Raw genomic sequence first — 25,758 nt, forward strand, 5'->3', positions numbered from 1 at the left:
ATGCATTCTGTCATGGCAAGGCCATTAAAGCCAGTGCAAGCAACAGCTTGCACTTCTGTATCAAGGAACTCTTCTTGTGCAGTACATAGCCAGAAAAACAAACTTTTTTTTGTATTAAGAGTGGCTCAAAGGACAAATAAATTGCAGTTAGACACTGCTGCATCTGTCTCCTGTATTAATAAACACTTAGGAAAGGATCAGCAGCCCACAGCTACAGTAGCCTACTTCTATTTTGTTTGCATGGACACGAAATTTCAGTACTTGGTATTTGCACTTTGTCAGAAACTTTTCATGGAGTTACAAAATGTGTAGTATGTCATGTACTCAGTTCTATAAACAGAGCAAACATTTTTGGTTTAGACTTGTTTGATTTGTTCAACTAGCGCAAACAAGACACTGTGTTACAAATCAGCGTTTCAGTGCCTCACACTGTTTCTTACTTGTGAAGTAAGAACAATGAACTGTTTCAATTGAGTTTAGGAAGTTCTAATGATTTAAATGTGCACATTACAAAAACACAATGTCCAGCTGCGATTTTTTCATGCGTGGCCTGTCCCCCAAGCAATACATGAGAATGTTGCTCAAGAACTTCATAGATGGAAAGACAGTTGGATTATCCAACCCATTTCTGGAATCCAATAGGCATCGCCCTTGGTAATTCTCAAAAAACCTTCAGGTGGTTTATGTCTGTTCGTTGATTATGAGGCAACAGTAAACTCACAAAACATAGGGGATTCTTTTACTTTCCCATGACCAGAGGAATTTATAGATGGACTGGGACAGGGGCGATTCTTTTCCAAGATTGATTTGTGTGAGGCATACTTATAGTTATCAGTGGATGAGAAGTCCAAGCAATATTTTGTGATAAACACTTGCCTATGTATGTTCCAGTTTCGAGGGCTATCATTCAGAAGGCTTTAGCTCCTGCTTTTTTCAATGGTTCCTCAAATAATCAACAGCAAAAGCTCTTCCTGTATAAACTATTTGGACGATAATGTTGTCTTGGGTTAAATGCCTGTTGAACATTTAGCTCATGTAGACCATTTGGTTCAATTTCTTTCTGCTTCTGGCTTAACATGCCCCTTCTTCCAAGAAAAACTTGACCATTTAAGTCACATAATAAATACGCAGGGAATTCATCCTTCTACTTTGCACCCGTGTGCAATAAAAGATCAGCTAGTGCCCTGTAACATTAAGAAACTCCAACTTGTTGTGGGGAAGCTTACCTACTATATCAAATTAATTTAAAATGCTTTACAAATTGCTGCTCCAGTGAACCAGCTGTGCCAGAAAAATGTTCCTTATGTGTATTCCCAAGAATGTCAGGTCACATTTCATTTCAGCAATTAAAGGATTCCTTATTAAGTTGTCATCATTTGATTCATTTTGATCCAGCTACGCCTGCCATGTTAGCCATGAATGAATCTTCTTCTGGGATTAGAGCAGTGCTCTTCCAAAGAATTGGTTCAGCTGACAGACCCATTGCTTTTGCCTCGAAATTTAATAAATCATGGTGTAGTTCAGTCAGCTGTAAAAAGATGTACTCACTGGTTCTATACTGTTGCCAAGTTCCACCAATATTTGTACAAGCACAAGTCAGTCCCACAACAGACAGTGCAAAAATTACAACATTGGGATCTGATATTGTCCACTTATCTGTAGGGGTTTTTGTACAGACCTAAAGCCCTCAATTTGAATGCGGACTTGGCTCTGTGACAGGTCAAGCAGCAACACAGCATTTGATTCATCTGAGGAATCATGTTTACAAATCAATATACAGGAATTTAAAAAATCTTCAAAATTATCTTTTTGATATTTGATGTATTGCCCCAAGCAACTGCTATTGACCCAGCTCTTCCAGTTGTTTTGAAGTACACATGCCATGGGTGTCCACGCGGTTTGCAAGAAATTCCCCACACAGTGACATCACTATTTTTCGCATCATCAGGTGCTATCCGAGAGGTCAGGTGTTCTGCTGTTGCATACAGAGAATGGCAATGTGTGTGATGTGACGCTATGCTCCCTGCGACAGGAAGTTCTGTACTTGTTGCAATAAAGTCACTAGTGTGTAGTTTGCTCAAATCAATTTGCCTGATGTCATTGTACTTAGCAGGGATTGACTGACTGTTTGGGCCAGTTCAACAATCTGTGGATCGTCTGCTAATATTAAATGTAAGGATTCGGAAAGAATGTACTTAACATGGGGGGCCAAAAAATGAGGACATTCCACCAATATGTGAGATATCATCAGTCTGGCTCCCCAACCACATTGTGGGGGTGGGTCATTACGGAGGAGGAAACAAGGGATGAGACTGGTATGACCAATGCGTAGACAGCATAAAACAGTGGACTACTTCTGAGAGGAGTGGCAGGAAGAGCACGTAACTGCAGTAGACTCCTTGATTGTGAGGCCTTTATTACTATGAGCAATAGCACTCCAGATGGCATTTCACTTTTGGGCAAAGAGAGATTTGACATAGATCCGAATATCCGCAGCTGTAATCATGAAAAGAAATGGGAGGTGCTTCTCTAGCCAAATGGTCAGGCAGTTCATTCCCTGGGATGCCCACATGACTTGGGACCCACAGAAAGATGACTGAACAGGCAGCATGCACAAGGGCAGAGAGCGAGTCACAGATAGCAGAGACCAAAGGGTGGTGAGAGTAGGATCAGTCGATAGCTGCAGGCTACTCATGGAATACGAACAAATTAAAACACTGTGGAGGGAGGCCTGAGAAGCAAAAAGAAAGGCCTTGTGAATGGATAAAAGCTCTGCCGTGAACACACTACATGATCTGGGCAATAAATGGTGTTTGAAGCCAGTAGGAAACATGAAAGCATATCCCACATTATCAATTTTGTTGGAACCAACAAAGTAAAAGATGGTTGCACCCTGGAACTCTGCAAGGACGGCACATACAAAATGCTGGTAAACCATAGGAGTGACAGAGACCCTGGAATAGACCGGTCCTATCTGTGGCCTAGGCACCATTCAATGGGGGGTATGGGAAGAAAGATATGGGGTGCATTCCACTGAGGAGAGATGGAGACCTTGACAGAGGAAAATGGGACACATGCCAACCGACAATCCCACCCGTGATGGGGTGTTAGGAGGGAGACGTTCCTCATTGACGAAGAGCACAGGGTACACAGGATGGTCAGGGAATTGGCAAATGGCGACTGCATAAGAAACAAGGAGTTGACTGTCTGATGCGTAGAGGGGGAATCCCTGCTTCCATGAGAAGACTATCAACAGGGCTAGAGTGAAAGGCACCAATAACCAGATGCACCATACTTAGCAGGGAATGGATGCCCAAATGGAGCAAATGACGTCTCGTTACAATGTTTGGAGCATCAATCGGCTCGGCTGCAACACTTTTTTTTGAGTGACCACAACTATTCGAACCATGACAACACACCCATATTGATTTCGCAGTTCTATCCTGTCACACAGGATGCTTGTCAAAGGTAGACAAATACAGTAAATTTCCTTTTGCTGCCCCCGTGACATTCATCACTACTTGAAGTTTGGTTTTGTCTTTATCTTCTGGTTTTTGTCTTGAAAAGTCATCTTGAGCTCATTGTCTTAACAACAGACCACAATTCACATCAGCCGATTTTGAACAGTTTTGTGCTGCCAACAGCATCTACCATGTGACTACGGCATCTTTTCATGCTCAGTCCAATGGTGAAGCTGAATGGTTCATTGAATGTTCAACAGTCAAACGGGCGAACTCCATTCCTCCCACACAGGGGAACAAGTTTTATAGATGTTTCTTTCTTCTTACTGCTGCTTGCCATGTGACAGGACGTCACTGGTAGAATTATTATACAGCTATCATCATATCCTGTTGCATCTTTCACAGCCACTGCAGAAACAGTCCGTTCTGTCTGGCCAGACAAAATTTCAGCTGCAGTGCATTTCCCTCTATGTCAGTGGTTTTGCCACAAAATTTTGGTCCACAGATCCAGCACATCACTGCGGTCCACACGAGCAATCGCTCTGCCTCTCTGCTATGGTGTCCACAGAGAGCGACACCCCATCACTGCATTGACGTTTGAGGTATCAGTGGGAAAAGGACTAGACTGGTAAATATGGCATATTGCTGCTGTCTATTGTCGACACCATATTGCAAAGCTATATAACTGTGCTGTAGATACTTGGTGGTGAATTAATAAATGGCCATAAAATTATTGCACACTTCTCTCACTATTAACTGATTTACTGGTGGCTACTTCAATCTCTCTCATTCAGGAATGGGCTGAGTGGATGTACTTTCCACACATCCACAGTACATCTTGCATGATGGGTATCAATGTGTCTGTTGAAATAAAACCAATCATGTTCATATATAAAATAGTAATCTGCTGTAATACGAGTATATTGCTTGACTTGTGTTGAAATACTGTATCTTACGGTCCATAACAAATGGGCGACCTACTTGCGTTCAACGGTAGGCAATTTAAGCCTCTGGGCCTGTTCAGATGTAGGAAGAGCTGAGGCCGGGGTGATGCGTTCAATACCCATAATGTTGACAGAAGTATTGCAGCCACTGACAGTGGAGAAAATGAAATCAACATTGTTGAATACAGATTGACAGCATGTTACACTTGGGATAGGCTCCCCAGTGTGGTAGACAGATGACAGCTCCAGCTGTTTAGCTTTTTTACATACTAGCTTATTTAACAACTGCAAATAAATACTCCCTCAATGAACTGAAAATAACGCCACTACATATACACGAGATCTGTTAAGTTTTTTCGTACAATCACATGAGATAAATGCACAGGAATTGATGGGAGAAATAGTCTGTCTGTACACTGAAAAACGAACATCACTCATGTTCGGAAAAGTTGCCTTTCCCACTACAGCTCTCGTACAGCACAATTAAGAATCAATCACCCCTCAAGCAGTGTAGGACATTGAGTTTTATATAGATTTTGCCCTTAAGTATTTCTTGCATAATTATTGTTAGCAACTCGTATCCGTGTTGACACACTTTGCGCAAAATAAACACCTCTCTGCATGTCTGTACACTGTGTCGCCAGTGATTTGGAAGGTGAGCAGTGGAAGGGTCAGTATAACTTTGTGAAATAGTTGCTTTTTGCGATGTAGTGGGGTAGAGAGACTGGGAAATCGCCTACACACTCGTCAGTTTACAGACCCACGAAGGAAGTAAGTGCACGACCACGATCCTCTGAGCTCAACCTCCCACCCTCCCTTTCTTTCTTCTGTGTTACACCCTCAGACCACAATTTATCCTGTAATACGATTCTACTCTTGTTATTAACAAACTTCATTGAACAATAAGTGTCAAACACTATTTTTAATAATTACGATTTTCCATTTTCTGCAATGTGAACCCTGTTTGTCCTAGAGTGGGAGATATATATATATATATATATAATGGCACTAATAACACCTTCTTTGCGGTAAATTTAATGCAGTTACTTTTATACTGGGAAATATTTTCGACCTAAGCCTAGGTTCTCATATCCCAGAAAAACATAAAAAGTGATCTTTAAACAACCTGACACCCCATGCTCACACCTCACAGGTCAGGATTTTGAGTATGTTGCTCATTACACTCCTCCCTACCACTGTGCAAAAATTTACGTCTACGCGAATTTTTGCTCCTAATTTTCCTTCGCTGAGTTGATCATTAAAGTGGTGAAGACTCTTGCAGATGTGCGTTTCACAGCTCCAGCGGCACACTGGCAATGTGATTTCGAGAAGACAGTATGTAGAATGTGACAAACTTGAGCCAAGATCACGTATTTTAGCCAATAATATGAAATCAAGCCATGTCTTTTTGACATCAGAAGTAAAGATTATCACACAAATTACAAACGTCATACAGAATTAAACAAAATACCCTGTATGTTAAAAAAGTGTAGGCAAGTACAACTGCTACAGTAGAAATTAAAAAGAAACTGGGTTCACAGTATCTTCGAAAAAGACGCGTCATCCAGGCCTCGAGGAGATGTTTACGTACTGAAAGTACAATTTTATTGACAGACTTCGATTCTTTAGGAGCATTGAACCTTAGAATAGTCGAGAAATCCTCGGAGGCGTTGCTGGCGGTATCATGGTGTCCTATTTTAACATCAGTTGCACAAGTTCTAGTAGGAATCAACAACTATCGTGACTTATCCGCAGTTTCGAAAGCGTACACTAAAAGACATTGTTTTCGAAGAAATTTCAAATATCCTCCCCTCCTCCTGAGTGCTCATCAAGTTTTTTCATCCATAACGACCCGTTTTCTTTCCGTGTTGTTCACTGCCACGGGATATAATGCAGCGGCCGCACAGAGAGCAAGAACTGCTGATTTCCTGACGCACTCTACGTTATACGTCGTCCTCTGGTTTTTTTTTTTTTTGTGGTTTTAGGGCGCACAACTTCAATGGTCATTAGCGCCCAGACTACGCTAAGAATGCACCGCGAGGTACAAGTTTAAAACAACAACTAAAAGGGAAAACACGATAAAAGACAGACTGACAGGCATAGGATTAAAAAAACAGCATAATCAAATGTCCTTAGAGAGGTTTGTCAAATTGATAAAACGAAGAACGCGAGCAGCTGCTCGTGGGTCATCCGCTAAAATGACATCTAGAGTACATGGCAGGCCAAGATCAAAACGCAGTGTGTTAAAATCCGGACAGGACGTTAAAATGTGGCGGACCGTCAGCAATTGCCCACATGGGCAGAACGGCGCCGGCGCAGCCGTCAGCAGATGGCGATGGCTGTACCGGCAGTGGCCAATGCGTAACCGGGCCAAAACGACCTCCTCCCGCCGAGAAGGGCGGGAGGAGGACGTCCAAGCCGCGGGAAGAGGTTTCAAGGCCCGAAGCTTGTTGTCCGTAAGTGCAGCCCAATCGGCATGCCACAGCGATAAAATGCGCCGTCAAATTACCCTGCTACAATCCGACGAAGGGACACAACAAGAAGCTGTCCGAGGCTGGAGGACCGCAGCCTTGGCCGCGGCATCTGCAGCTTCGTTCCCAGGGATACCGACATGCCCAGGAACCCACATAAAGCTAACCGGAGAACCGACGTCCACCAGCTGCTTAAGAGAGCGTTGGATCGGGTGCACGAAAGGGTGGACCGGATACGGATCACTGAGGCTCTGGATGGCGCTCAGGGAATCGGAGCAGATGACATAAGCAGAATGTCGGTGGCGGCAGATGTAAAGAACAGCCTGGTAGAGGGCAAAGAGCTCAGCTGTGAAGACCGAACAATGGCCATGGAGCCGGTATTTGAAACTTTGTGCCCCGACAATAAAACACCCGACCCCGTCATTGGTCTTTGAGCCATCTGTATAAATGAAGGTCATATTAATTAACTTCGAACGAAGTTCGACAAAACGGGAGTGGTAGACCGAACCGGGGGTAACCTCTTTTGGGAGCGAGCTGATGTCAAGGTGAACGCGAACCTGAGCCTGGAGCCAAGGTGGCGTGTGGCTCTCGCCCACTCGAAAGGTTGCAGGGAGTGAAAAATTAAGGTGTTGAAGGAGGCGACGAAAGCGAACTCCAGGGGGTAGCAGGGCAGAGACATACAACCCGTATTGACGGTCGAGAGAGTCGTCAAAAAAGGAACGATAAGACGGGTGGTCGGGCATTGACAATAGCCGACAGGCATACCGACAAAGCAGTATATCGCGCCGGTAGGTGAGTGGCAATTCGCCAGCGTCAGCATGAAGACTCTCTACGGGACTAGTATAAAACGCTCCGATCGCAAGTCGTAAACCCCGATGTTGTATGGAGTTGAGGCGGCGTAAGATGGATGGCCGTGCAGAGGAGTATACGAAGCTCCCATAATCCAGCTTGGAGCGGACGATCGACCGATATAGACGAAGTAGGACGGTTCGATCCGCTCCCCACGACATACCACTGAGAACACGGAGGACATTTAAAGAACGGGTACAACGGGCAGCCAAATATGACATGTGGAGACCAGCTAAGTTTCCTGTCAAATGTAAGACCTAAAAATTTTGTTGTCTCCACGAATGGGAGAGCAACGGGACCGAGTCTTAAGGACGGTGGGAGAAACTCTTTGTAGCGCCAGAAGTTAATACAGACCGTCTTCTCGGCAGAAAAACGGAAGCCATTGGCGACACTCCAGGAGTAAAGACGGTCAAGAGAACGCTGAAGACAGCGCTCCAGGACACGTGTACGCTGCGCGCTGCAATAGATGGTAAAATCGTCCACGAAAAGGGAGCCTGATACATCAGCTGGGAGGCAATCCATTATTGGATTGATCGCTATGGCGAAGAGAGCGACGCTCAAAACTGAGCCCTGTGGCACCCCATTCTCCTGGTGAAAGGTGTCTGACAGGACAGAACCCACACGTACCCTGAACTGTCGATCCATTAAAAAGGAACGAATAAAAAGAGGGAGGCGACCGCGATGACCCCATGTATGCATGGTGCAGAGAATGCCCGCCCTCCAACAGGTGTCGTAAGCCTTCTCCAAATCAAAGAACACAGCCGCGGTCGGGCGCTTCCGCAAGAAGTTATTCATAATGAAGGTCGACAAGGTAACCAGATGGTCAACAGCAGAGCGGCGCCTACGAAATCCATATTGTACATTGGTAAGTAGGCGTCGAGACTCGAGCAGCCAAACCAAACGAGAGTTAACCATTCGCTCCATCACTTTACAGACACAGCTGGTAAGCGAGATGGGTCGATAACTGGAAGGCAAGTGCTTGTCCTTCCCCGGTTTAGGAATCGGGACAACAATAGACTCGCGCCAGCATGCGGGAACATGTCCCTCAGTCCAGATGCGATTGTAAGTACGAAGAAGAAAACCTTTACCCGCAGGAGAAAGGTTCTTCAGCATCTGAATATGAATAGAATCAGGCCCTGGAGCGGAGGACCGTGACCGGGCAAGTGCGTTTTCGAGTTCCCGCATGGTGAATGGGGCATTATAACTTTCACGATTCGAGGAGCGGAAGTTAGGTGGCCTAGCCTCCTCTGCCTGTTTGCGGGGGAGGAAGGCAGGGTGGTAATGAGCGGAGCTCGAAACCTCTGCGAAAAAGCGGCCGAAGGCATTGGAGACATCCTCCGGGGCCACAAGGACGTCATTCGCGACCATCAAGCCAGAAACTGGTGAGTGGACCTTAGTGCCAGATAGCCGGCGCAGGCTACCCCAGACAATAGAAGAAGGAGTAAAACTGTTGAAGGTGCTTGTGAAAGCAGCCCAGCTGGCTTTCTTGCTTTCTTTAATAATACGACGACACTGTGCACGTAATCGTTTATAAGTGATACAATTCGCCACTGTAGGGTGGCGTTTAAAGGTGCGTAAAGCACGTCGACGAGCACGTAAAGCGTCTCTACATGCTGCGGTCCACCAGGGGACCGGTACGCGACGTGGAGAAGAAGTAGGGTGAGGGATGGAAGATTCAGCAGCAGTGAGAATGACTTCCGTGAGGTGTGCGACCTGACGATCGCAGCTTGTGAAGGTTTGATCCTGAAAGGTCGCCCTGGAAGAGAAGAGCCCCCAGTCTGCTTTGGAGATGTTCCAACTGGATGAGCACGGGGAGGGGGTATGCTGTAGGAGATGGATAACACACGGGAAGTGGTCGCTCGAATACGTATCAGAAAGTGCATACCACTCAAACCGGCGTGCAAGTTGGGCAGTACATATAGAGAGGTCTAAATGGGAATAGGTGTGAGATGTGTCCGAAAGAAAAGTAGGGGCGCCAGTATTGAGGCAGACAAGATTGAGCTGGTTGAAAAGGTCTGCTAACAGGGAGCCCCTCGGGCAGGATGCTGGAGAGCCCCAAAGGGGATGGTGGGCATTGAAGTCTCCAGTTAACAAAAATGGGGCAGGTAGCTGAGCAATAAGCTGCATCATGTCTGCCCTGGTAATGGCAGATGACGATGGAGTGTAGACGGTACAAATGGAAAATGTAAAAGTGGGGAGAGTAATGCGGATGGCAACTGCCTGCAGGCCGGTGTGCAATGTGATGGGATCGTAGTAAATATCATCCCGGACCAGCAACATAACCCCTCCACGAGCCGGAATACCTACCACAGGGGGTAGGTCAAAACGCACAGAGGTGTAGTGTGCCAAGGCAATTTGATCGGATGGGCGTAGCTTCGTTTCCTGGAGGGCTACGACGAGCGGACGGTGCAAGCGGAGCAGCAACTTCAAGTCCTCTCGGTTGGAGCAAATGCTGCGAATATTCCAGTGAATAAGTGCCTTCGTAAGAAGAAAAGGAAGATGAAAGAAGGGGTCACCTCGAAGGCCGCTGAGGGCCTGGCTTCGAGCGAGCACTGCCGCCGCTATCAGTAGGCGGACAGTCATCGTCCATTGGGCCTATAGGTTCATCGGCCATCTTGGTAAGATGGCCGGGAGGGGTAGCATCCTCCGCCGGTGAACGGCCAGATGTTCGGCTACCAGCGGTGCGGCCAGGCGAAACGGATGACGGCCTGGGGCGGCAACCGCTGGGTGGCGCAGGAGAAGAAATGCGCCGTGGCGGAGAAGGAGAACTGTGCTTCCCATGAGCCTTCTTGGAAGGTCGTTTGGTGGAAGTACCGGTCGAAGGCTGGGAGGTCGAGGTACGTAGGAAGTCTGCACGGGACGGTTCCTTCTTGAAGGCCTGTGCATCTGACTTCTGGGTCTTCGTCTTAGCAGAAGCTGATGAAGGGGCTGGTGTCTGTGGGGTGATGGGAGGAAGAGGAGACGTCGACCGCGCGATCTTAGCACTGGCCGAACGGACGACCGTGGTGCTGAAGGTCAGATCGCATGTCTGGGTTGCTACCTCCCTGGTAGTCCGAGGAGAGGCGAGGACAGTACTGTATTTCCCCGCTGGGAGCAGCGTGGGCTTCCTACTAGCCAATAGCTTGCGAGCAGCAGAGGTGGACACTTTCTCTTTGACCCGAATTTCTTGGATACAGCGTTCTTCCTTATAGACAGGACAGTCGCGGGAGGATGTGGCATGGTCACCCTGACAGTTCACACAACGAGGAGATGGAGGTGGACAGTCACCCTCATGGGCATCCCTGCCACAAGTGACACATTTAGCCGCATTGGAACAAGACTGTCGAGTGTGATTGAAACGCTGACGCTGGTAGCAGCGCGTAGGTGTCGGGACATAGGGGCGAACAGAAATACCTCGTAGCCCGCCTTGATGCAAGATGGCAGCTTAACACTATCGAAGGTCAAGAAAAGTGTCCGGGTCGGTACAAGGTCATTGTTGACCTTTTTCATGACCCTATGGACAGCCGTCATGCCCTGCTCAGCGAGGAAAGATTGAATCTCCTCGTCAGTCAATCCGTCGAGGGATCTAGTACAGACCACACCACGAGACGAATTCAAAGTTCGGTGAGCCTCCACCCGGATAGGGAACGTGTACAGGAGTGTGGCCCGAAGCAGTTTTTGTGCCTGAAAGGCGCTCTCAGTTTCTAGTAATAAGGGACCGTTACGCAACCTGGTACAAGATTTGACAGATCCGGCTATGGCATCTACGCCCTTCTGGATAACGAAAGGGTTGACAGAGGAAAAATCCTTTCCGTCCTCAGATCGAGAAACGACGAGGAACTGTGGGCCAGGCGGTAGTACTTTTGTCACTGGTGGCTGGTCAAGTTTCCGTTTTTGGGCAGAAGTCGAGAGAGATGGAGTGAAATCCATTGCGGAGGAATCCCCCATGATTGCCAGCGTCTCCGATGGCGCGCTCCTTCCTTGTGGGGACCCTCTCAGAGGGCACTCCCACCTTAGGTGAATGTTTACACCTCAGGTCACACCTCCCGAGAAACAGACGGAGGGACCAATCGGCATGGTCAGAAGGTATCAGCTCAGGCAATCACCCCTCCCTGGGCCTGGCCTTTACCAGGGGGTACGTGCGTGCCTTACATGTCTGCCCAGGGCGGGGAATTACGCGTTACCCCGTCACCGGCTATGCGTGCGAACGCGTGGGTCGGCCTTCAGGCGCGCACAGGGAGGAAGGAAGAAGACAGAGAGGGAGAGAGAGGACAGACTGTCTCAAACGCCGAGGCGGAGACCAGAGAAGGCAAGGAGAAGAAGGCAATGAGAAGGCAAGGAGAAGAAGGCAAGGAGAAGAAGGCAATGAGAAGGCAAGGAGAAGAAAACAAGGGAAAGAGTAAGGAAGACAGTGAGGTGGAGAAGAGCAAAGAAAGGAACCAACCAAAGGAAGGAAGAAACGAGAAGTGAAAAAGCAAAATGACCGCAAATAAAGGTCATGGAACCGTCCGTCTCCGAACGCAGGCGCTAACTACCCCATTGAGGGGGAGGGACTCCCTTTAGTCGCCTCTTACGACAGGCAGGAATACCTCGGGCCTATTTTAATCCCCGGACCCGCAGGGGGGGGGGGGGGGGGTCGTCCTCTGTGCGTGCAGTACGTATGTGGGCTTTGTGGCGCGTCTGGCCACATACTACTTACCTCCAGCTTACTGTGCGCGCTGTAAGGAATTTGTAGATGACCACTGGCGCATGTTTCTGTGCCTACCGCTTCGGCTACTAATTCTACAGGGCATACTCAGAGGTTGTAAAAAACATTAGTTGCTTTACAAAATCCAGCAAGCTAATCTGTTTAAACGCAACCGCGCAACCGTCGAGTTACGGAGTCAACGAGACACACGAATCATGCATCGAACACGTCACACTAGTCTGCTTGTCCGACATACTTCTCGAAAGCTCGACTCCGTACATGGCCCACTGGAAATCAGTATTTAAATGGAAAGGTACCCACTAAAGAACTTAATTTTCTCGTGTGCTATCGAGAACTAGCACGCATTCAAACAGTCAAACAGTAGTAAACTAATCTGAAAAAGTTACTCGCTCCTCCCCGCAGACGGCTGCTGGCACTCTGAAGACTTGCAGTATCAAGTGCTGTGACGTATGCACCACGGCCTATCTTTCTCGTGGATCTCTGTCGAGTTAGTAGTGACGTCATCCGGCCGCTGTTCCTGAGAGCTACAGTACAGGAGGTTACAAGGGTCTTAGCTGCCGCATCTCGCGAAGTCCCGCTGTCGTATGTTAAAGACGCTTATACTGCAGAAGAGTCAATGCTTTTTGCTTTGTTCACCATTAAGATCTTGCTGAGACGTTTGATCTCGAAAAGCAAATAATTAAGTCTTTTTCAGTGTCTGAAGGCATCTTCAGCATTAGGTTCGTTCGAGTAAAGATATAAAAAAGTGAAACCATTTACAAACTGTCTCTACCGAGCATGTGCAACTTCGCTATAGTTTTCGTCGTCAGAACCCTTTGGGTTTACTCAAAAGCATATTTTTTATGTTTTGACTTTTGACCACCTGTAGCGGTATTTAGTACCTTAGTTATGTTCGCGTTGCTCAAATGTTCTGATTTAACTAGTGAAACAGTGTAGCAAGTACTTTTTTTCCCTTCATACTTTGCACTAAGCGTTTCGAGAATTTATTCTCATTGTCAAGCGCAAATATTTACAGAAGTATTTTGTATGATGTTAGTGTGTGGTTGCGCCTATCTTGCACTGTTCTGCGTCAGATCTTTTTGAGGTTGTGAGGTACCAGTTTAATAAATCACGGCTGCAAAATACTAACACGAATTCTTCACAGACGAATAGAAAAACTGGTAGATGCCGACCTCGGGGAAGATCTGTTTGCATTCCGTAGAAATACTGGAACACGTGAGGCAATACTGACCCTACGACTTATCTTAGAACATAGATAAAGGAAAGGCAAACCTTCATTTCTAGCATTTGTAGACTTAGAGAAGGCTTTTGACAATGTTGACTGGAAAACTCTTCTTTCAAATCCTATAGGTGGCAGGAGTTAACATACAGGGAGCGAAAGGCTATTTACAACTTTTACATAAACTAGATGGCAGTTATAAAGAGTCGAGAGGCATGAAAGGGAAGCAGTGGTTGGGAAGGAAGTGAGACGGGGTTGTAGCCTATCCCCGGTCTTATTCAATCTGTATAGTCAGTAAGCAGTAACGGTAACAAAAGAAAAATTTGGAGTAGGAATAAAAATCCATGTGGAAGAAATAAAAACTTTGAGGTTTCCCGATGACACACTAATTCTGTCAGCGGCCGCAAATGACCTGGAAGAGCAGTTAAATGGAGGATATAAGATGTACATGAACAAAAGCATAACGAGGATAATGAAATTTAGTCGAATTAAATCATGTGATGCTGAGGGAATTGATCAGGAAATGAGGCATTGAAGGTGGATGAGTTTTGCTATTTGGGGAGCAAAATAACTGATGATGGTCGAAGTAGAGTGGATATAAAATGTAGACTGGCAATGGCAAGGAAAGCGTTTCTGAAAAAGAGAAATTTCTGAACATCGAGTATTTATTTAAGTGTCAGGAAGTCGTTTCTGAAAGTATTTCTATGGGGTGTAGCCATTTATGGAAGTGAAACATGGACGATAAATAGTTTGGACAAGAAGAGAATAGAAGCTTTCGAAATGTGGTGCTACAGAAGAATGCTGAAGACTAGATGGGTAGATCACATAACTAATGAGGAGGTATTGAATAGAATTGGGGAGAAGAGGAGTTTGTGGCACAACTTGACGAGAAGAAGGGACCGGTTAGTAGGACATGTTCTGAGGCATCAAGGGATCACCAATTTAGTACTGGAGGGCAGCAAGGAAGGAAAAAATTGTAGAGGGAGACCAAGAGATGAATACACTAAGCAGATTCAGAAGGATGTAGGCTGCAGTACGTACTGGGAGATGAATCAGCTTGCACAGGACAGAGTATCATGGAGAGCTGCATCAAACCAGTCTCCGGACTGAAGACAACAACAACAACAACAACAACAACAACAACAACAACAACGATGTACCTGCTGCTGCTGTTGCTACGCACGCACGCACAGTATGAGTTATTTCGCGCGTGCGCATGCGTTTTTCTGCATCTGCATAATGGAATGGTTCAAATGGCTCTGAGGACTAAGGGGATTAACATTTGAGGCCATAAATCCCCCAGGACTTAGAACTATTTAAACCTAACTAACCCAAGGACAGCACACACATCCATGCCTGAGGCAGGATTCGAACCTGCGACCGTAGCAGCAGCGCGGTTCCAGACTGACGCGCCTAGAACCGCTCGGCCACAATGGCCGGCTATTTCCTTCAACGAGACTGCTACGAGACTGAATAAAAAAAAAAGCTACGCATTATGCATGCTCACACTGATCTTCCTGGAGCAGTGTTATTAACCGCTTTGGATTCATAAGAATTTCCTTTAGTCGAAAGTAGTTGCAAACGTCGATTTGCCGTCACTCGAACATGCTGTGCACACTAACCACGGGAACTAGGAGAATACCTGCGTTGAACGCATTCATCAGGTTACAACGACTGCAACCGTATCTCGAACGATCCTATAAACACAGCCCAATTCCCATACAACAAAATCACCAAGGAAGAGAATTATTAATTTTTGATCTCTAACAGCATAGTCGAAACAAGGCCCCGGGAGTAGACAACATTCCATTAGAGCTACTGACGGCCTTGGGAGAGCCAGTCCTGACAAAACTCTACCATCTGGTGAGCAAGATGTAAGACAGGCGAAATGCCCTCAGACTTCAAGAAGAATATAATAATTCCAATCCCGAAGAAAGCAGGTGTTGACAGATCTGAAAATTACCGACCTATCAGTTTAATAAGTCACGGATGCAAAATACTAAAGCGAATTCTTTACAGACGAATGGAAAAACTGGTAGAAGCCGACCTCGGGGAAGATCAGTTTGGATTCCGTAAAAATGTTGGAACACGCGAGGCAATACTGACCCTACTACTTACCTTAGAAGCTAGGTTAAGGAAAGGCAAACCTACGTTTCTAGCATTTGTAGGTTAGGTTTGGTTTGGTTTGGTTTGTTTTGTTTTGGTTTTAGGGCGCAAAACTGCTATGGTCATTAGCGCCCGGTCCGTGAATTAGGAAACAGTAAAAAACCGAAAATGGAAACCAGCAGCAATGGGAACGAAAGTCATAAAATTGGAGAAACGAAAAGCAGAAGGAATACTTAAAAATCCACTACAGAAAGGGGTTGGTTGTCCCCCAAAAAAAAGCTTCAAATGACTGACGTCATTTCACTGGCACTAATAAACTCGAGAACGCGATAGGCTGAGCGCGTGTCATCTGCTAAAATCGACGATATATCAGGCGACAGCTGTAGACGGGAGCGTAACGGATTAAAATAGGGGCACTCAATTAAAAGGTGTCTTACCGTTCACAGCTGAGAGCAGTGGGGATAGAGTGGGGGAGGATCGTCGCTTAAAAGATGTCGATGGCTAAAAAGACAGTGCCCTATCCGGAGTCTAGTTAAAATTACCTCCTCCCGACGACGCGTTCGGGAGGAAGGGGTCCAAGCACAAGGAAGAGCTTTCACTCCCGCAATTTATTATGGGGAAGTGTCGAACAATGTGCGTGCCATAAAAGAACAACACGACGAAATACACGCTCCGTAGCGGTGCTGTACCCCAAGTTGTCAAGAAGGTTTTAGGAAAGCGGAAGGAAAGAGAATGGAGCAATTGACGGAAGCGGACTCCCGGTGGTAGTAGGGAGGAGGGGCGGCCTGCATACCCTATATCAAAGGAGGCGTCGAAAAAATGTCATGGGCTGGATTAGCAGGCATGGAAGACAGATGGCTAGCATAACGACTCAAAAGGACTGCTCGCCGATTGGACAGCGGAGGTTCAGCAGTCTCAGCATAAAGGCTTTCCACAGGGCTGGTGTAAAAAGCTCCAGACACTAAACGTAATCCACGGTGGTGGATAGAGTCGAGACGCCGAAGAATAGACGGCCGAGCAGAGGAGTAGACTATGCTTCCATAATCCAATTTCGAGCGCACTAAGGCGCGATAGAGGCGGAGAAGGACCACTCGGTCCGCTCCCCAGGAGGTACCATTCAGGACACGGAGGGTGTTAAGGGAACGCAGACAGCGAGCCGAAAGATAGGAAACGTGGGAGGACCAGCACAGTTTTCTGTCAAACATAAGACCCTAGAATTTAGCGACGTCTGAAAACGGAAGGTTGACAGGTCCTAGATGTAGGAGGGTGGAAGAAATTCCTTACGTCGCCAAAAATTAACACAAACGGTCTTACTGGGAGAAAAACGGAAGCCGGTTTCAATGCTCCAAGAGTGGAGGTGATCGAGACATCCTTGAAGACGTCATTCAAGAAGGCTGGTCCGTTGAGAGCTGTAGTAGATCGCAAAATCGTCCACAAAGAGGGAGCCCGAGACATCAGGAAGGAGACAGTCCATAATTGGATTTATGGCAATGGCAAACAGTACAACACTCAGCACGGAGCCCTGGGGTACCCCGTTTTCTTGGGAGAAAGTACGGGAGATAGTAGTGGTCATCCGCACCCTAAATGTGCGCTCTGCCATAAAGTCGTGAAGAAAAAGGGGCAGCCGACCTCGATAGCCCCAAGAGAACAGTGTGCGCAGGATGCCTGTCCTCCAACAGGTGTCGTATGATCTCTCCAGATCAAAAAATATTGCTACTGTTTGGCGTTTCCGGAGAAAATTGTTCATGATATAAGTGGAGAGAGCAACAAGATGGTCAACTGCAGAACGATGCTTTCGGAATCCGCATTGGGCAGGTGTTAAAAGACGGCGGGATTCCAGCCACCAAGCTAAACGGTAATTCACCATACGCTCCAAAACCTTCCAGACACTACTCGTGAGAGAAATGGGGCGATAGTTAGAGGGGAGCTGTTTGTCCTTTCCAGGTTTCGGAACAGGAACGACGATAGCTTCCCGCCATCGTCTGGGAAAAGTACTGTCGGTCCAAATTCGATTATAAAGGCGAAGGAGGTAACGCAGACTATGGGTTGATAAGTGCAGCAACATTTGGACGTGGATACCATCCGGTCCTGGGGCGGAGGAGCGAGAAGAAGAGAGTGCATGTTGGAGTTCCCGCATGGAGAAAACAGTATTGTAGCTTTCGCGATTTTGAGAGGAGAAAGCAAGATGTCGCACTTCCGCTGCACGTTTCTTCGGGAGAAACGCTGGCGGGTAATTTGAAGAGCTCGAAATCTCAGCAAAGTGCTGACCCAATGAGTTAGAAATTGCGACGGGGTCCACTAATGTATCATGCGCGACAGTGAGCCCAGAGACCGGGGAGAAACTAAGCGCGCCTGAGAACCGTCGAAGCCGACTCCAAACTTCCGAGGAGGGAGTGAAGGTGTTAAATGAGCTAATAAAGAATTTCCAGCTTGCCTTCTTGCTATCGCGGATGACACGACGGCATCGCGCACGGAACTGCTTATAGCGGATACAGTTGGCCAAAGTAGGATGGCGGCGGAAAACGCGAAGAGCACGTCGCCGCCCACGTATTGCGTCACGGCATGCCTCGTTCCACCAAGGAACTGGGGGGCGCCGGGGCAATTCGGAGGTGCGTGGTATTGAACGTTCCGCAGCTGTAAGAATAACGTCGGTAATATGTGTGACCTCATCATCGACGCTGAGAAAGTGGCGGTCATCGAACATCGCTAGAGACGAAAAAAGTGTCCAATCGGCTTGGGCAAACTTCCAGCATCGCGGGCGCACATATGGCAGTTGAGGCTGCAGTCTAAGGACACATGGAAAGTGGTCACTCGAGTGTGTATCATCAAGGGCGAACCATTCGAAACGCCGAGCTAGTGGAACAGTACCGACCGCAAGGTCCAAATGAGATAAATTTGTCGTGAAGGCAGACAAAAATGTAGGGACCCCAGTGTTGAGGCAAACTAGATCCGCTTGGTGGAAGACGTCTAGCAATAGTGAGCCACGCGGACAAGGATGGGGAGATCCCCAAAGCGGGTGGTGGGCATTGAAGTCCCCAACCAGCAAATAGGGGGGTGGAAGCTGACCAAGAAGATGAAGGAGATCAGCTCGTGCCATTGGTGTGGACGATGGAATGTATACAGTACGAAGAGAGAACGTGTATCCAGAAAGGGAAAGACGGACAAAAATGGCTCTGAGCACTATGGGACTTAACAGCTGTGGTCATCAGTCCCCTAGAACTTAGAACTATTTAAACGTAACTAACCTAAGGACATCACACACATCCATGCCCGAGGCAGGATTGGAACCTGCGACCGTAGCAGTCGCGCGGTTCCGGACTGCGCGCCTAGAACCGCGAGACCACAGCGGCCGGCGAAAGACGGACAGCGACTGCTAGGAAGGAAGTGTTTAAGGGGATTGGGTGAAAATGGAGAGTATCATGGAGAAGAATCACGAGTCCTCCATGGCTGGAGTGCCTTTAACAGAGGGGAGATCATATCGGACGGACTGAAAATGAAGGAGAACAAAGCGGTCATGGGGACGCAGCTTTGTTTCCTGAAGACAGATGACCGGCGAGTAGGATCGTAAGAGGATCGACAATTCATCCCGATTGGCTAGAATGCCGCGGATATTCCAGTGGATAATGGACATAGGGTGAACAGAAAACGGAGGAATGTGACCAAGGTTGCTGTCAACTCAACGACTGCTCAGAGCTTGCGACCGACAGAATGGAATGGCATTCAGCCGAAGGCAGAAGATCCTGATCCATAGGTTGTTCAGAAGCAGCTCCTGCCACCAGCGATCGGCCGGTTGATCGGCCACCAGCAGTGCGCCTCGGCGACACAGAAGACGGCCGAGGGCGATTTCCGCCAGGTGGTGCTGTAGATGAGACACACCTAGGCGGAGAAGGAGATGAACTGGGTTTCTTATTAGCCTTCTTGGAAATATGATGTTTAGATGAAGGAGGAACCGATGGTTGTGAAGTTGGGGTACGTAAAAAATCTTCACGAGTATGCTCTTTTTTCGAAGGCTTGGTGTCTGACTTTTGGGCTCGAGATTTAGCAGAACCCGATGAAGGGTGAGCCAGAGAGTGGGCAGGCGAAAGTGGTGAGGTTGAACGGGCGATCTTTGCGCTGGCCGATCTGACGACCGTGGCACTAAAGGTGAGGTCGCAAGTCTGCGTGGCCGCCTCCTTTGTTGGCCGAGGAGAAGCAAGGACAGTGCTGTATTTTCCAGTCTGAGGCACGGTGGGCTGTCGACTGGCGAATAATTTTCGAGCAGCAAAGGTCGACACCTTTTCCTTCACTCTGATTTCCTGGATGAGCTTTTCGTGCTTAAAAACGGGGCCACCTCGAGAGGAAGCAGCGTGGTCACCCATACAGCTGATGCAGCGAGGGGATGGAGGTGGACAAGCACCCTCATGGGCATCCTTGCCAAATGTAACACATTTAGCCGGATGGGAACAGGACTGGCTGGTGTGACTGAACCGCTGACACCAATAGCAACGCGTAGGGTTTGTGATGTAAGGGCAAACGGAAATTATCTCATAGCCCGCTTTGATTTTCGATGGGAGTTGAACTCTGTCAAATGTCAAGAAGACAGTGCGGGTTGGAATGATGTTTGTGTCAACCCTTTTCATAACTATGAACAGCCGGTACTCTTTGGTCAGACAGGTAGTGCTGAATTTCTTCGTCAGACAATCCATCGAGGAAGCGTGTATAAACGACTCCACGCGAGGAATTTAAAGTACGGTGCGGTTCCACCCGGACAGGGAAGGTGTGGAGCAGTGAAGTACGCAGCAATTTTTGTGCCTGGAGGGCACTTACTGTTTCTAACAACAGGGTGCCATTTCGTAATCTGGAACAAGACTTTACAGGACCTGCAATTGCGTCGACACCTTTCTGAATAATGAAAGGGTTGACGGTGGAGAAGTCGTGACCTTAGACCGAGAAACAACAAGGATCTGTGGCAACGATGGAAGAACTGTCTGTGGCTGAGACTCAGTGAACTTACGCTTGTGAGCAGACATAGTGGAAGGTGAGGAAACCATTGCGGAAGAATCCCCCATGATTACCGGCGTCTCCGATGGCGCGCTCCTCCCTTGTGGGGGCCCCCTCTGAGGACACTCCCGCCTTAGGTGATTGTTCACACCTCAGGTCACACCTCCCGACAAACGGACGGAGGGACCAATCGGCACTTTCGGAAGGTATCAGCTCGGGTTATCACCCCTCCCTGGGCCTGGCCGTTACCAGGGGGTACATATGTGTCCTACCTGTCTACCCGGGGCGGGGAATTACGCGTTACCCCGTCACCGGCTACGCACAAAAATGCGTGTGTCGGCCTTCAGACACGCACAGGGAGGAAGAAAGAGATAGGGAAAAACAAAGAAAGGGAAAGGAAAGAAGAGAGGTCTCAAATTCCGCAGCAGAGTAAAGGGTAAAGAGAAGAGGTAAGGAAAAGAGAAGGACAAAGGAAGGATGAAGACATACAAACAGAGAAGGCGAAGAATGCGGTAAATTTACGAGCGTCCGTCTCCGGACGTAGGCACAAACCATACTCCCAGAGGGGGAGAAAGGGAAGGAAAGAGCCAGAGGTGAGGGGAGGAGGGGCGAAGATGGGGGAGAGGGAAGGATGCGGAAAAGGAAGGTATGCAGCCCGGAAAGGAAGGAGGGCCACATTAGCTCGGGGTCCCGTGCTCGCTACTCACGTATCCACAAAAGAGTTGTGAACCCCCTGGGGGGTCTAGCATTTGTAGACTTAGAGAAAGCTTTTGACAATGTTGACTGGAATACTCTCTTTCAAATTCTTAATGTGGCAGGGATAAAATATAGGGAGCTAAACGCTATTTACAATTTGTACAGAAACCAGATGGCAGTTATAAGAGTCGAGGGGCATGAAAGGGAAGCAGTGGTTTGGAAGGGAGTGACACAGGGTTGTAGCCTGTCCCCGATGTTATTCAATCTGTATATTGAGTAAGCAGTAAAGGAAACAAAAGAAAAATTCGGAGTAGGTATTAAAATCCATGGAGAAGAAATAAAAACTCTGAGGTTTGTCGAAGACATTGTAATTCTGTCAGAGACAGCAAAGGACCTGGATGAGCAGCTGAACGGAATGGACAGTGTCTTGATAGGAGGATATAAGATGAACATGAACAAAAGCAAAACAAGGACAATGGAATGAAGTTGAATTAAATCAGGTGGTGCTGAGGAAATTAGATTAGGGAATGAGACGCTTAAAGTAGTAAATGAGTTTTGCTATTTGGGGAGCAAAATAACTGATGATGGTCGAAGTAGAGAGGATATGAAATGTAGGCTGGCAATGGCAAGGAAAGCGTTTCTGAAGAAGAGAAATTTGTTAACATCGTATATAGATTTAAGTGTCAGGAAGTCGTTTCTGAAAGTATTTGTATGGAGTGTAGCTATTTATGGAAGTGAAACATGGACGATAAATAGTTTGGACAAGAGAATAGAAGCTTTCGAAATGTGGTGCTACAGAAGAATGCTGAAGGTTAGATGGGTAGATCACCTAACTAATGAGGAGGTATCGAATAGAATTCGCAAGAGGAGGAGTTTGTGGCACAACTTGACAAGAAGAAGGGACCAGTTGGTAAGACATGTTCTGGGGCAACCGGGATACAACCAATTTAGTATTGGAGGGCAGCGTGGAGGGTAAAAATCGTAGAGGGAGACAAAGAGATGAATACACTAAGGAAATTCAGAAGGATATAGGTTGCAGTAAGAACCGGGAGATAAAGCAGCTTGCACAGGATAGAGTAGCATGGAGAGCTGCATCATCAAACCAGTCTCAGGACTGAAGACCACAACAACAGCATACTAGAATTTTGTGCTGTATAATATCAAATAAACCTCTAGTGCTGCATTATAGGCTTTTAATTCGAAAATTTCTCTAATTCGTAATTCTTAGATTTAGTTAGGACAAAATTTTCGCCGGTTGCGCGCCGCAGGTTGAGACCAGGCATGTACCTGGAAGGCTTCGCCCTCTGCGACGAGGGTGACGTCGAGCAGCAGCCCCTTGGAGCGCAGCGTGTTGAGCCCGCAGAGCAGCGTGCCCGTGTGCGACGGCGACTCGAAGTGCACCGTGTTGAGCGGCCGGTCCTGCAGCCCCCACTCCCGCACCCGCGTCATGTCGCCGGCGGCCGACCACGGACGGGCTGCGGCTGCCGACACCTCTGCACCTCCAGCTCAGGCAACCGGCTGCAACACACAGTACAGAGGATACAGGGTACTTTTCGGCTCAATATTATGTAAAAATCGACACCTATTTCTTTCTGGCACTGTTTATAATGTATATGTTTTGAAACTTCCTGGCAGATTAAAACTGTGTGCCCGACCGAGATCGAACTCGGGACCTTGGCCTTTCGCGGGCAAGTGCTCTACCATCTGAGCTACCGAAGCACGACTCACGCCCGGTACTCACAGCTTTACTTCTGCCAGTATCTCGTCTCCTACCTCCCAAACCTTACAGAAGCTCTCCTGCGAACCTTGCGGAACTAGCACTCCTGAAAGAAAGGATGCTGCGGAGACATGGCTTAGCCACAGCCTGGGGGATGTTTCCAGAATGAAACTTTCACTCTGCAGCGGAGTGTGCGCTGATATGAAAGTTTGGAAGACAGGAGACGAGATACTGGCTGAAGTAAAGCTGTGAGTACCGGGCGTGAGTCGTGCTTCGGTAGCTCAGATGGTAGAGCACTTGCCCGCGAAAGGCAAAGGTCCCGAGTTAGTGTCTCGGTCGGGCGCACAGTTTTAATCTGCCAGGAAGTTTCATATCAGCGCACACTCCGCTGCAGAGTGAAAATTTCATTCTGTATATGTTTTACAGATTTTTGTTAATGTCAGGTAATGCAGCACACTTTCTAAACAAATTAGAAGTATTTTGAATACTTTTTAGCCTGCTTACGGTTATTAAAAAAATTACACAGAAACTGATGCAACTATTTTTTCAAAATGCTTCCTCAAATTGAGGGTAACCGCCTTGCCGCAGTGGATACACCGGTTCCCGTGAGATCACCGACGTTAAGCGCTGTCTGGCGTGGTCGGCACTTGGATGGGTGACCATCCCGGTCGCCATGCGCTGTTGCCATTTTTCGGGGTGCACTCAGCCTCGTGATGCAAATTGAGGAGCTACTCGACCGAATAGTAGCGGCTTCGGTCAAGAATACCATCATAACGGCTGGGAGAGTGGTATGCTGACCCACGTCCCTCCTATCCGCATCCTCCACTGAGGATGAAACGGCGGTCGGATGGTTGCGGTAGGCCACTCGTGGCCTGAAGACGGAGTGCTTTTTTCCTCAAATTGAGGTACCATTTAATCCAATGTTATACATTTGGTCTCCTTCAAACTTTAACCAGACATGCATTACATGATGGCTGAGGTACTAGACCTATTTAATTCCACCTATTATCTATGTTACAAGGATTAAAAACATCAAATTTTAATTTTAATAATTTTTTCCTAATAAAAATGTTATTTTTTTATAATTCAGTTGGTTCTGCAATGAAGCTTTAGGTCTACTGCGTAAGTATGGACTATCTTAAGTTACAGAAAAAAATTACAGCAATGCCTTAAAAACTTTAGGAAATATTTGTACCTGAATTCTGAAAAATACAACTTGCAGGAAATTGTGGTTGAAGATATGAGTCGAATTAAACTGGGCCTCAAAACATTCCTCAAGCATTCTGCAGCATCTCTCGTCTTCAAGCTTCCTCTTGGCATTCCTTTTAGCACATCTTTCTTCTTTGGTAACTTCAAGAGCGAATCTTTCAGCTTCGTACACCTGTTGTCTGTCACACGCAAGCAATTTATCTTCCATATTAGAGCCACATTTTATGCCTAAATTTCTCAGGACCTCCAATCTTTCAATCACTCCATCCTTGAAACATATCGCTGCATCTAGTACACCAACTTATAATGTATTTACAAAAACATTATTGGGTAATCTTTCCCATAAGCAATGGTTGAAAATTTTATTTGTTTTCCGAGTGCATCCATGAATACATTTACTAAGCAAAACAGCGTCACACTCAGGTCTCTAAAAATTGGTTTTATTTTATTCGTAACAGGCTCAGGAAAAGAATGCTCATGATGGTATATTTGACCACTTTCTTTTGCTTTTTGGTAACCACACCAAGAATCTGCTCTTTTAGGGCAAAGTCCGTGAAGAGGGTGGTCATCTGTGGACAACTTTTGAATGTAGGTGGCCCATACACCTTTTCTTATTGCTGTAACATCATTCAGAGGTGCAGTTCGTCTAATGGCCAGTCCATAATAACTCTCAAGAAGATCTATTTCAGTTTCTGTCAATCTGTCTCGGCTAGACAGAGAGTCTCCATCAGATAACAACAGTCCTTTCATTTCTCTTCGTAGCTTCCTCAAACTAACACCCATCCTCTTTTGCACATGTCCACAACACTCCAGTTTTGTTACCAAGGTATCACCATAAACATTGAAATCAAGTTTATTTAAAGCTTTAGCCCCATCGCCCAGGTACCTCGTATATCTAACGTTATAAACGGAAACCGACCTCTGAAATATTTTTAGAGCTCCATCACATTCCATATCTCCACTGTAACCATCATAATTCTTAGAACATTGATGTTCTGTATGTCCTTCAGTGTTATCATGACAGGTGTGGCCGTACTTAGATAAGCACTCAACATCAACAACTTTTCCATTCTCCAGAGAAGTAGCACAACGGCATTCAAGGAACGATGTCCCATGAAGCGCAACAGGAATGTCCCTGGTTCCACTAATATTTTCAGTTTCTTCTACTGCATGTTTCATAGATGTTTTAGACACAACCGTCCAGGCCTCTAAAAGTATTTTTACGTGCTTGCTGATCCTACTGGGAGGGGGAGGAAGGCCCATCAAGTCACAAAACGTTTAAGCAACCTTTTTTCCTTTTCCTATTGCACGCATTGCATACACTAACTTCAAATTCACATCATATGAATTATGCACAATGTTTGAAGTCATTTTCGAGGTAGATTTGTTGCAAGATCTAAACAGAACTAATTTTGACGC

The 25,758-nt window shown here is 46.9% G+C and overlaps 1 protein-coding gene across 2 annotated transcripts in view; it reads right to left on the bottom strand.

Annotated features, from left to right (window-relative positions):
* The window catches only part of LOC124594690 (kelch-like protein 26), a 309,492-nt gene that overhangs the window by 60,977 nt on the left and 222,757 nt on the right, over positions 1-25,758 (bottom strand). For both annotated transcript variants that reach the window (XM_047133067.1, XM_047133059.1), the window contains exon 3: positions 22,701-22,931. In XM_047133067.1, the coding sequence (XP_046989023.1) occupies positions 22,701-22,862 (162 nt within the window). In that variant the 5' untranslated portion in view covers positions 22,863-22,931. The remainder of the gene's footprint in view (positions 1-22,700; positions 22,932-25,758) is intronic.

The sequence above is a fragment of the Schistocerca americana genome, chromosome 1 (genome assembly GCF_021461395.2).
Source record: "Schistocerca americana isolate TAMUIC-IGC-003095 chromosome 1, iqSchAmer2.1, whole genome shotgun sequence".
NCBI lineage: Eukaryota > Metazoa > Arthropoda > Insecta > Orthoptera > Acrididae > Schistocerca > Schistocerca americana.